At 41.2% G+C, this 13,325-nt stretch overlaps 1 protein-coding gene across 1 annotated transcript; it reads right to left on the bottom strand.

Moving 5' to 3' along the window:
- Window positions 1-7,894: 7,894 nt before the first annotated feature.
- On the bottom strand, window positions 7,895-13,113 carry adat3 (adenosine deaminase tRNA specific 3). The gene is made up of 2 exons (XM_080198217.1): window positions 13,045-13,113; window positions 7,895-9,177 (listed from the first exon to the last, which is right to left on the bottom strand). Exon 2 carries the CDS (start codon window positions 9,125-9,127, stop codon window positions 8,063-8,065), a length of 1,065 nt encoding a protein of 354 aa, XP_080054343.1. The 5' UTR covers window positions 9,128-9,177; window positions 13,045-13,113; the 3' UTR covers window positions 7,895-8,062.
- Window positions 13,114-13,325: the final 212 nt, after the last annotated feature.

Below are 13,325 nucleotides of genomic sequence, written 5' to 3' on the forward strand. Positions count from 1 at the left end.
AAACCCATGCAGATGTGGGGAGAATGTGCTTACTCCACACAGAGTGACCAAGCTGGGAATTGGACCTGGATCCCTGATGCTGTGAAGCAGCAGTGCTAACCATTCTGCTACCATGCTGCCCTTTGGGCAATATTTGATGACAATTTCAAAACAAATACATATAAGCTTTTGGTCACCTGACGTAATTCTTATGAGGCCTGGAGTCGTACCCTCTCTTGCAGTGTTCTTGTGAAGTACCTTGAGATGGTTTATGTTAAAAGTGCTGTGTAAAGTTTTTGAAGGACACCTTGATTGGAGAAAAGGTGTTCGGAATGAAGAGTATGTTTTTTAAAAACATTCCCTAATTTTTTTCAGTATCCTACATCAACCAGTGTTTTTTATTAAAATGGTTAAACTGCACTTTGGGATCTTGTCTAATAACAGAACCTTGGATTGATATATACACTGAAAATCCTCAGCATGTCTGGTGGCTGCTCTAGATTGCAAAACGTCAAACTGAAAAGTGTGCTTCTTGAGCTTACGTCGAGCTCCGTTGGAAGAGTGAAAGTTTGAGGTCACCTTGGTAGCAGGGTGGGAAAATCACAATGCTGACTCTGCACTTTTTCCAATTTAGTATTCTACATTTACTGCTTACAATGCTGCCTCCTCTACATTGGGAAGGCCAAATGTAGATTGGATGTCCACTTTGCAGAATACCTTCATTTACTTAAGTGTGACTCTGGTTTTCTGATTGCCAGTCATTTTAATTCTTCACCTACCCTGTCCTTGATGTTGTGGGGGAAATCAATATGGTTGCAAGAACAGGAATACAATGTAGGACGTTATAGATCATAGAGGTTTACAGCATAGAAACAGGCCCTTTGGCCCAATTTTTTTATGATTAAGCTAGTCCCAATTGCCAGCGTTTAGTCCGTATCCCTCTGTACCAATATTATCCATGTAACTGTCTAAACGTTATACAAAACGCAAATTGCACCCGTCTCCACTACTTCCTCGGATAACTCACAACCCTTGTGTGAAAACATTGCCTCTCTGGACCCTTTCGTACCCCTCCTCTCACCTTAAACCTATGCTATCTAGTTTTAGGCTCCCCTACTGTTGGGGAAAATAATATTGACCATCTATCTTATCTATGCAGCTCATTATTTTATAGCCCTCTATAAGACCATCCTAAATCTCCTACACGCCAGGAAAAAAAGTCCCAATTTATCCAGCCTCCTTATAACTCAAACCATCAAGTCCCAGTAGCATCCTAGTAAATCTTTTCTGCATTCTTTCTAGTTTAATAATACCCTTTCTGTAATAAGATGACCAGAACCATACACAGTATTCCAAGTATGGTCTTACCAATGTCCTGTACAGCTTCAACAAGACATCTCAACTCCTGTATTCAATATTCTGACCATGAAACCAAGTATGCCAAATGCCTTCTTCACCATCCCGTCCACCTGTGACTCCATATTCAAGGAGCTATGAACCTGTACCCCTAGATCTTTTTTTCCACAACTCTCCCCGACGCCCTACCATTAACTGAGTAAGTCCTGTCTTGGTTCGATCTACCATAATGCATCAGCTCGCATTTATCTAAAACATTTGCCATTCATCAGCCCACTCGCCTAATTGATCAAGATCCCGTTGCAATCCTAGATGACCTTTACTGTCCATATGCCACGAATCTTGGTGTCATCTGCAAACTTTTTAACCATGTCTCCTAAATTCTCAATCAAATCATTGATAAAAATGACAAGTAATGTGGATTCAACAGTGATCCCTGAAGCACGTTACTGATCATAAGCCTCCAGTTTGAAAAATAACACTCTACAACCATCCTCAGTCTTTTGTCATCAAGCCAATTTTGTATTCAATTGGCTACCTCATTCTGGACCCCATGAGATTAAACGTCATGCAACAATTTATCATGCGCTACCTTGTCAAACGCCTTGCTAAAGTCCATGCAGACAATGTCAACTACACTGTCCTCATCTACCTTCTTGGTTACCCACTTCAAAAAACTCAGTCAAATTGATGAGACATGATCTACCACTCTCAAAGCCATGCTGACTGTCCCTAATCAGTCCTTGCCTCTCTAAATGCCTGTAGATTCTGATTCTCAGAATATCTTCTAACAACTTACCCATTACAGATATTGGGCTCACCGGCTTGTATTCCCAGGCTTTTCCATGCAGTCCTTCTTAAACAAAGGCACAACACTTGCCACCTTCCAATCTTCAGGCACCTCACCTGTGGCTATCGATGATTCAAATATCTGTGCTAGGGGACACACAATTTCCTCCCTAGCCTCCTCCAATATCCTGGGGCATATTTCATCTGGTCCCAGGAATTTATCTATTTTGATGCACTTTAAGACTTCCAGGCACCTCATTCTCTGTAATATATACACTCCACAAGTTATCACTATTTATTCCCCAAGTTCCCTAACTTCCATGCCTTTCTCAACAGTAAATACTGATGAGAAATATTCATTTCGGATCTTACCCGTCTCTTGTGGATCCGCACATAAATGACTTTGTTGATTGTTACGAGGCCCTATTCTTGCCCTAGTTAGTCTTTTGTCCTTCATATATTTGTAGACGCTCTTTGGATTCGCCTTTGCCTTATCTGCCAAAGCAATCTCATGTCCCCTTTTTTTGCCCTTTTGATTTCTCTCAACTTTATTCTGACACCCTCTGCAGTTTTCAAGGGATCCACTTGATCCCAGCTGCCTATGCAAGTCAGAAGCCTTCTTCTTCCCAATCTCACAAGGGGATAGCTGGCAGATCACTGGAGAGCTGCAAACTAGTTCCACTGCAAAGGAGTCAGAAGAAAGCTATGATAGGGTAGGCTACAGTAGAAGGCTGAGGGATGCATACAAATAAATGCTTGATATACTAAAGATCTTGCGCACAATATCATGGTGCATGAAAGAACCAATATGCGCCTAGTTTGGGGGCATTTAAGAGATCTGTGGATAGGTTTATGGATGGAAAGGGATTGGTTTAGGTTAGAGGGTCATTGCTTTTTAATTGGTCGGCGCAACATCGTGGGCCGAAGGGCCTGTTCTGTGCTGTAATGTTCTATGTTCTAACATCAATTTAGTTGAGGGAGTTGCATAGTGCTTGGAAATCCATTGTTTCTAACATAGGATAGGTGGTCATTTCCATCAACACATCTGTGGAAAGCACTATGACACAGTGTCGATGTCAAAGGTCTGAATATTGTAACTGTAGCTCAGATTACTATCATGGTTTTGGATACCACTATTCAAAGGGGCTTCTAATGACATGACAACAGTCCCAACAATTTGTTCTCTAATAGGTGACAAAACATGCTGAAGTGCCGCCCCAGGTGAGTGGATGTCGATTCAGGACAAACATGCTATCCTCTCAGAATGATAGCATTCTGCTTCCATCTTTACCCACCAGTGACCTAGCTGCTGTCTGTCAGCCAACCCAGACTGAGATGATGCTGACCAGGCTCAGGACCATTCTCCAAAGCAGCCTCCTCAATTGAAGGCAAACAACACATCAACTATGCTGCAGCCTATGAGAAGCACCTTGTAAAAACAGGTTAGGTAAAGGTACACGGAAGACAGACACAAAATAAATAAGGGTGGTCATTTGTCTGTATTATGTAATGATTGGATTTGAATATGCATTTTTCTAATGATTTTTATTTTGTGCTAATGGAAAAGATGACACAATGGTTATTGAATGGGGAGATTTGGCTGAGGTTACTGGTAACACCCATTAATTTGTTTTGTGTAGAACCTGAAGAGAAAGTTGCAGAATGTAGGTGCCTCCCTTTCTCTTTCTCTACTTCCTGTTGCACTTGTCCTCAGCTTCTCACCTGATGAGAGAATCATAGAATCCTTACAGTGCAGAAGGATGCCATTCGGCCCATCAGGTCTGCACCAACAGCAATCCCATGCAGGGCCATAATCTCACATATTTTCCCTGCTAATCCCTCTAACCTACACATCCTGGGACACTAAGGGGCAATTTACCATGACCAATGAACCCAACCCACCAATCTTTGGACTGTGGGAGGAAACCCATGCAGGCATGGGGAGAACGTGCAAACTCCACAGACAGTGACCCAAACCAGGAATAAAACCTAGGTCCCTGGAGCTGTGAGGCAGCAGTGCGAACCACTGTGTTAGCGTGCCACCCAGAGAAAAGCTCTTGTCACTGAAGAGGCAAGCTTATTCTGCTACAATCACAAATTTGGTTGCCTGTTTAGCTCGTATTGCAGGGTTCCTCCAGAGCAGACCAGGTGGCAAAAATGTTGCTTCAGGATGCTAATAGTGTGGTCTATAATGTTCCCTGTAAAAGCATGACTGTCATCATAGATAAGCACAGGTTCCCGCAAAGCCATGTCAAAAGTAATGCAGTCAGGGTGTTAAATCCCTTACAGCACATAAAAATGGTCACATTCAACATGCAACACATGTATGGCAGTGTACATGCACAATGTGGATATGCCGGCGTTGAACTGGGGTAAACACAGTAAAAAGTCTGACAACACCAGGTTTGAGTCTACCGGGTTTAAGTCAGAACTCTCCATTCACCTGATGAAGGGACAAACCCCGAAAGCTTGTGAGTTTACTATCAAATAAATCGGTTGGACTTAAACCTGGTGTTGTCAGACTTTTTATTGTGTGTACTTGCAGTCAATAGCACCCTGCACCATGAAGACTGAAATCTGTGCCAGCCTTCATGCCTGCTCTACTACTTGTCTCTGGCAAAAATTGAACAAGATTAAACTGATTCTCAGTGCATCACTTGTGACATCCTTTATGGAAAAGCGTGCTACTGCAAGATGTTGTTTTGATCTCCCAACAGCAGCTTGGAAAAGTCATGTGCCACTGACACCTAGATAGCCACAGGCAATACAATCCTCACACCATTTATACACAGACAGGGTTTGTGGAGTAGTTGGCAAACTTCAGTCACAACCTCAATGAAGAATTGGTGTATTGTTACATGATTTATTTGTCTCTCCATTTTTGAAGAGTTATTAGATTGGCTGTACTCCAGGTCTCCAGCACATTCTACATTTCTACTAAAGACAGATTTATTTTTAAATTCCAAGCCTTGGCTATCTTTTACTTCCATCAAGTGTTGCTGACTACACGGCACTACAAAGTTAAACTTCCATACTATTTTACAGCTTTTCACAATGTTTTGAGCTTTTGAAGGTTGTTACTTCAGTCTATGGAATCCCATTTCACAACAATGCCATGACATAACAGTGACAATATGGTGGAAGTCTTTAAATATGCCCAGACCAAAAGGTCTCCAAACCAAAAGTTATGAATCAATGAAAACAACAGGACCTTGACAATATCATACATTGCTGAGTATGCAAACTCTGGACAATGTATGAACAAGGCATAATTGGATCAGATATAAAATATCTTAATATGCTGTAGTCTTCCAACACTGTTCCCAATTTGTAGCCAAAGGAATAAATGGTTTACATCTTAACATTAGCCAATTAAAGTTATAAAACACTACCAAAATTAATTATTTGGAACTGAGCAGAATTCTGCCTGTGACAAAATTCATCATCTAAAAGTTCATTTGTCCACTTATAGAATGAAAATCATCTTTGTAAACTCGTGCTGTAATTATCCCATCATGGCACACTGCAGTCTTTCTGTTCATGTCTCCAAGCTACACAATCTGTACTCCACGAGAGGCCACTGTGCTACAATCAACTCTACTTCTCCTTAAACTGCTGTAAGTTTTATCCAGGTTTGTACAACAGTAAGAACACCACTTTGGTCTTGGGCCTCCATTTTGTCAACTTATCCTTTGACGGTATTACAACTTATAGGTATATAATGGTAATAAAAAGGTCCGAAGCTGCTTCACAGAAGCATTATAAAATAAAATATGACCCTGAGCATGTAAGGAGATATTAGATCAGATGACCAAAAGTTTGGTTAGAGATAGAGTTTGAGTGTCTTAAAGAACATAAGAAATCTCAACACCTGGTTAAAGTCCAACAGGTTTATTTGGTAGCAAAAGCCACTAGCTTTCAGAGTGCTGCCTCTTCGTCAGGTGAATGAGAGTTCTATTCACAATTTGGTTATATGATCCAAAGCTCATCTTGTGGACAAATACCAAAATTGCAAACATACTGGTTTGGTTTCAAACTACTACTAGGGAGAGGAACAGAATCGGTAGCTGGGAAACGGAGTTAGGAGCAAGGATTGCAAACAATTATTTCAGTCTTCCCAATATTTAATTGGAGGAAATTTCTGCTCATTCAGTACCGGATGTCGGATAAACAGTCTGATAATTTAGCACAATGGAGAAATCAAGGAGAAGTGGTGGTGAGAGAGAGCTGGGTGTCGGCAGTACACACGTGAAAACTAACATTGTGTTTTCAGATGATATTGCTGAGGGACTGATTGTAGATGACAAGGAGAGGGAGTGAAGGAGAGATCCTTGGATGACAACAAGCGTGTGAGTGGAAAAACAAGAGATTGCAAGTGATACACTGGTAGATAAGAATGAAATCAGGTGAGAGCAGTCCCATCCAGCTGGATGACAATAGAGAAACATTGGAAGAGGATGGTGTGGTCAACCATGTCAAAAGCTACAGACATATTGAGAAGGAAGAAGAGGAGTAATTTATCTTTGCACAATTTTGCTCAAAATGTTACTGTTAAAATGCTATAATCTCAATGACAGTTTAAATATTTGCAAGCCATACTTTTTAAAATATTTGAACCTTACAACATTTGAGTATGCTAATGGATAAATAATTATCCTCTCACTCTTGCAGCTTAGTCGTAGTTACGTTTGAATTATGAGCATCCCAGAATCCAAGGATCAACCACTTCTAGTAATGGGCTGGTTTTTCATCTTTGTAAGGGTACTTAGATATATAGATATATTGTGATACTGTAAAGTTCAGTAAGTGGATATACACAAATGATGGTACACTACATGGCCAAATTGCAGCTTCTTTGATACCAAGACTACTTTATCATCCCTAAACATTGCTTGCCTCTAATGAACTTCTCCCTCCTGTAGAATAGAATTCCTAACTTATGCCTCTATTAAACAGGATTGAAATTCTCCAGCACTTTGTTGGTTTTTCTACTTCTGTCCTGTATAAATCACAACACATCCAAAACATTGCAACAAAATTCGCATCTGAACTAAGGCCTGCATCCCCAAACTTTGCAGAAACAAAAGCTCCCCTTGGAATTGATCTGATTGAGCTTCACCTTTAAATGACTTCAATCTTTCATTTTCTTACATCTAATGTGCCTTTGCAAACACTTATGTTACAGCCTACCTCTTGCTCCCCATTCCTCTAATGATTGTTTCCCCTTAAGTCACTTTATTCTCATTGACTGAAACTCCCGTCCTCTCATCTCCTTGCCTTGTCTTGTCATCTCCTCCTCTACTGTCAAGACTATCAACCCTTCGCTTTGATTGTTTTCACTTCCTCTCCAGAATAACTGTAAAGAACTTAAGGCACTTCTCAGTGTGAGGAAAGGTATATAAATACAAACTGTCAATTCAAACATTTTTTAAAAATCATGTATATTAATTCCTGACCTGAGGCTATTCCTGTTCCAACATATACAACATTTATGGTCAGCTTTGCTGTTGCCTGTCCAGACCTATTTCATGCAAAGATGGATCACTCAAAAATCCCCAATGTTTACTCCACTTCTGCTGCAGAGTCTAATACCATGATGAATTTTCATACATTTCTCTTTTTGCACTGTAACTTCATTATACTTTCAACATAAGAATTGGGAGATTTGTTGCGGTGAGAGTCAAAAGCTGAAGGGAATAGGAAAACAATTAAGTATTCATTAAATCAAAGCCCAAAAATTCTGTATTAACTGTTTAATAAGTAGCAAAATATCAAGGAGTTACAAGACTGTTCATAATTGTAAATAGTTTCCTGGAAATGAATAGCTGATAGTCCATTGGAATTAAAACAGCATTTAAAATGAAAATGCATTTAAAAATAAAATCTGTACTAAAAATACATTTTGTTTCACAAGCAAAACTGAAACTACTGTTTAATATTAAGACAAAAGAAGCTGACATTCTTCTTCCATCAATCCTTTAAAAACATCATAATGGTGATTAAGATCCTTTTTTGTATGTATTTTATATTTGGTGCCCAATGCTCCATCAGGAGAAGATGTTGCATAAAAAACTGCACGTATTCTGGAATGGACGAGTGCCATCGCACACATTACACATGGTTCTCTGGAAACATATAAGTCAAAGCCAGTGCATATGTAGGGCAATCCATTTTCAGCAGCTCCTGAGGTACCTTCCTCTGGAGGAAGCAAAGGTTTACCAATGTTGATTGCATGGTCATGGGCAAAGGATGCTATAGATTTAAAATGACAGTTAGGATATTTGTTATGATTATAAGCACCACCACCTTGTCCATTGGCAACTAGATCAATACACACCATTACTGCATGAAGCAGTGGATTTGGTCCATTTCTGCAGTCATGACCTACTGCAATAACCTCATCAGTGGCTGGGTTAACAATCACTGCACCTACTGGCTCCATCCCCATTTCCTTTCCCAGTTTAGCTGCTTCGATAGCTTTTTCCATAAAGGTCTGCATCTTTGCTCTCTCCTCGGTGTTAAAAAGTTGACCTCGGAGGGCATCAGTCACCTGCTTGTTTTCATGAAAGGATGTTGGCCAGTGCTGGCTAGCTGCTTCAAACTGAGGTCTGGTCAATGGTTGGCATGCTGGTATCTTGACCTGGAAAGGTTCTCCAAGTCCAATGCCATCAGCCTTTCCTTCAGGAAAGAGATCATTAAGAGATATTTCTCCATTTGGTACATCTGTGCCATTCAAATCCCTGAGTAGACAAATGATGATTTCTAAAGAATGGCTAGTGTTTTTGTTTCTGCAGGTTCGTACTCTCTTGATATGTGGAAGATTGTTCAGTGGATAGAGGCAAGCCAATTGTTTAACAAGACAAGATGTTTGTTTTTTATTGATAATAGGGGCTGCATATGCTTCTAGTAGTTCAACTTCACACAATTTCTCATCTGAAAGCACAGGTATCAACTCCCAAGTACTGACTGCCTTTGTTTTTCTCTTTTTGCACTGTGGCTCCATTATATCTTCAACATAAGAATTGGGAGATTTGTTGCAGTGAGAGTCAGAAGCTGAAGGGAATACGAAAACAAGCATTCATTAAATCAAAGGCCAAAAATTGTATCTACCATTCTTCCCAAATAGTTCCATTACAAAAGATGCCAAAAACATACAATCTATTTGGAATATACACTGAGACTGTGAAAGACTACACACCCTTGACCCAGAAGCTCCAATTTTGATTCTATCTTACTTGAAAGAGTATTTGCTCCATGTAAACTACCTACCTGCCTTTATTCTTACTGCACCTTTTATTAAAATTAGCACATTCATGGTGAGGGATGTTAATGCTGACCCACAGAACACTTACCATTTTGTTACCAAAAATTAGCATCAATTATTTCCAGTTGAAATGTTGATATTTATACATTAAGTTAACATCAATAAACCATATATATTCTTCAGGATGTATTTCAAGGTTAATCTGCGAATGTTCTTTGGCTTTAACACTAATGAGTAGAGGATACAATGTGCCAGCAGGGGATCAGAGAAAATAACATATCTGAGTAATGCAGTGACTGATCATACTATAATGAGTCATTCTTAGTTCCCACGGTATTATAGGATTTTTAACTGTTATGCTTTCTCCTTGGAAACGAAGCAGAAATTATTATTGAAACATATAACACACTGACGGGACCTGACAGGGTAGATGCGGAGAGCGGTTTCCCCTTGTGGGGGAGTCTGGACCTGAGAGATACCATTTGAAAATGGAGGATTTCCATTTGAGACTGCAATGAGATTTTTTTTCTCAGGTGGTCGCTCATCTGTGGAATTCTCTTCCCTAGCGAGCAATGGAGGCTGGGTCATTGAATATATTCAAGACTGAGTAACAAATTTTTGATTGGCAAAAGGGTCAAGGTTATGGGGGCATGAAGGAAGGGGGAGACCACAAACAAATCAGCCATTGTCTTGTTGTGTGACGATGCAGCTCGAGGGGTTGAATGCCCTACTCCTAATTCTTGTGTGTAGGAAAGAGCTCAAATGGTGTAAAAATCGGTAGGAACAGGAAAAGGGGCTTCAAGATCGTTAGATGCCTTAATACGCAGCGTGTCCAATCAACACAGGGCAGTAATCAACAAAGCTAGCAGAATCCAAAAGAGAAAATACTGGAAAATCTCAGCAGGTCTGGCAACATCTGTAAGGAGAAAAAAGAGCTGACGTCTTGAATTCATATTAACCATTGACAAAGCTAAAAGATACTGAAGGTGGAGGTTGTTTACACTGTAGGGTGAAGGAATGAAAGATGAGTCATAGCCACAAAAACAAGGGGAAAGGTTAAAAGGTGCTAATAGCAGTCCGTAAAGAGAATATCAGAGGGTAAGTTGTGACAGATGAAGTGGGGGAGGGGGAGACAGGTGGGAGAAAGGTAAAATTAAGAAAAAGGGGAAAGGAGAAGTAAAGGGGAGAAAAGGTAAGAAAAGGAGGATAAAATATGGGGAAAAGAAAAATAAAGGCAGTAAAGAACCAGAAGGTAGAGAACAGTTAAAAATTAAATAAAATGAAAACAAAGAGGCCGAGGTGGGGTAGAGCTGGTCATCTAGCAGAATATTTAAGGACATAGCCAACAGAAAAGGAGACAAATCAGAGGAAGCGGTGAAAAAAGTGTACAGTGATTACAGTACTGTGTTCAACTCAGGTTGCTGTGATACAAGCCAGGCATCCAACTACTGGGGGCAGTGCAGAGAAAGAACACAACAGTAGCCAACTGCTTATGTCAAATTAATGAAAAAAGGTGGGAGATGAGAATTTAGAGGAGCAGACAGTTAATGGACTGGAAATGTTAAATTCAAGAAATCCAAGACAGTGAGACTATTGATTATGAGAGTAGAGCGAATATCACAGGTTCAAAGCATTACAGGGTGATACTGGCAATGATAATGATTATTCAGGGAAGTCTGATTGGCACTTGAGATAGATCTGGAAATCGAGTAATTGAGGTGAAAAATCTGAAATTATTTCAAGAAATTACTGCAATTGCAACATTTGTAAGGGGGGGGGGAGTCATTGTGAGATACTGAGTGGTCTTAGAATAAATTATTTCAAGAAAGAGCCAAGTTCCAAAGGATTGTGTAAACACATTTGTACAGGGCAGTCAGCAATTAGCCATACCGAGTTAGAGGATTGTTAGAACATTAAATGATTTGTAAGGTCTTGGAACGAAGCTCCAAGTGCTGTGTCTCCCACTCTGTATCTTGGCTATGTTAAAATCAGGCCTTATTACCCAGCCACCTCTGTTAACTCCATGTTTCTCAAGCATTCGGAACACTGGAAATGCTTTATCAAGAAGAATCATAGAATCCCAAAGTGTAGAAGGAGACCATTCAGCCCATCGAGTTCCCACTGGTTATCTGAGGGGCAGCACTGATTCATCACAGTTCCACGGACCTGGGTTTGATTCCTAGCTTGGGCAACTATTTGTGTGGAGTCTGCATGTTCTCCCCATCTCTGCGTGGGTTTCCTCTGGATGCTCTGGTTTCCTCCAAAAGACGTGCTGGTTAGGCACACTGGCCATGCTAAATTCTCTCTCAGTGTACCGGAAGAGGCACCAGAGTTTGGTGACTAGAGGATTTTTACAATAACTTCATTTCTGGTGTAATGTAAGTCCTCCAAAGTCGGAGGAGTTGTAGACAGTGAGGACGGATGTTACAGTTTGCAGAGGGACATAGATAAGCTGCAGAGCTGGGCTGAGAGGTGGCAAATGGGGTTTAATACGGAAAAATGTGAGATGATTCACTTTGGTAAGAGTAACAGGAGTACAGAATATAGGGCTAATGGAAAGACTCTTGGTAGTGTCGACGAGCAGAGAGATCTCGGTGTACGTGTGCATAGATCCCTGAAAGTTGGCACCCAGGTTGATAAGGTTGTTAAGAACGTGTAAGGTGTGTTAGCTTTTATTGGTAGAGGGATTGAATTTCGGAGCCGTGAGGTCACGTTGCAACTGTACAAAACTCTGGTGCGGCCGCACTTGGAGTATTGCATACAGTTCTGGTCGCCGCATTATAAGAAGGATGTGGAGGCATTGGAAAGGGTGCAGAGGAAGTTTACCAGGATGTTGCCTGGTATGGTGGGAAGGTCTTATGAGGAAAGGCTGAGGGACTTGAGGTTGTTTTCGTTAGAAAGAAAAAGGTTGAGCGGTGACCTAATTGAGGCATACAAGATGATCAGAGGGTTAGACAGGGTGGATAGTAAGAGCCTTTTTCCTCGGATGGTGATAGCTAACATGAGGGGACATAGCTTTAAATTAAGGGGTGGTAATTATAGGACAGATGTCAGAGGTAGGTTCTTTATTCAGAGGGTAGTAAGGGCGTGGAATGCCCTGCCTGCAGCAGTGGTGGACTCGCCAACTTTAAGGGCGTTCAAATGGTCAGTGGATAGGCATATGGATAACATTGGAATAGTTTAGGTTAGAGGATCATTAGCTTGGTCCCACTGGTCGGTGCAACATCGAGGGCTGAAGGGCCTGTACTGCGCTGTAATGTTTTATGTTCTATAAATTACGACAATGCAATGTTGGGGGAGGGACATAGCAAGATACTGAGTGGTCTTAGGTTAGATGCATTGGCCATACTAAATTCTCTCAGTGTACCTGAACAGGCACCAGAGTGTGGCGACTAGGGGATTTTCACAGTAACTTTATTGCAGTGTTAATGTAAGCCAACTTGTGACACTAATAAATTGACTTTAAAAAAAAGCTGAGCCTCCTGGTCCTCCCTACCCTAGTGTGGATTGCCCACCTCCCCGGCCCTTTACCCTCCACAATGAAGTGGGCGAGAGAGGGCGGAATCAGTGCACTGACGATAGAAGTGAAGCCCTGCGATCGGAAAGCAGATTCCCTCCCCAGGTTGTTGCTGTTTATTCAGCCGCTGTCTCCTTACCCGCAAACGACTCCAGCACATCTCAGCCCCCCGCTACCGGAGTCCCACCCTCAAACAGCTCCCCCGCGCTTCTTCCGCCGCTTTCATGGTGCCTCAACAACAAGTTTCCCCTTGCAACAGTTCCGGCCGCTTTCAGAGGGCGGTTCCGCGCAACGTTCACTCAACCGTTCACTTCAGCAACTAAAAATGATCAACCATGAGATGAGAAATTCCAGAAGCATCTGTTGACTGAAGTTAAATAATTCCGGTCATTGCCGAGCCCACTCTCTCATAAATTAAGA

The sequence above is a fragment of the Carcharhinus amblyrhynchos genome, chromosome 11 (assembly GCF_965287045.1).
Source record: "Carcharhinus amblyrhynchos chromosome 11, sCarAmb.v2.hapA, whole genome shotgun sequence".
NCBI classification, from domain to species: Eukaryota; Metazoa; Chordata; class Chondrichthyes; order Carcharhiniformes; family Carcharhinidae; genus Carcharhinus; species Carcharhinus amblyrhynchos.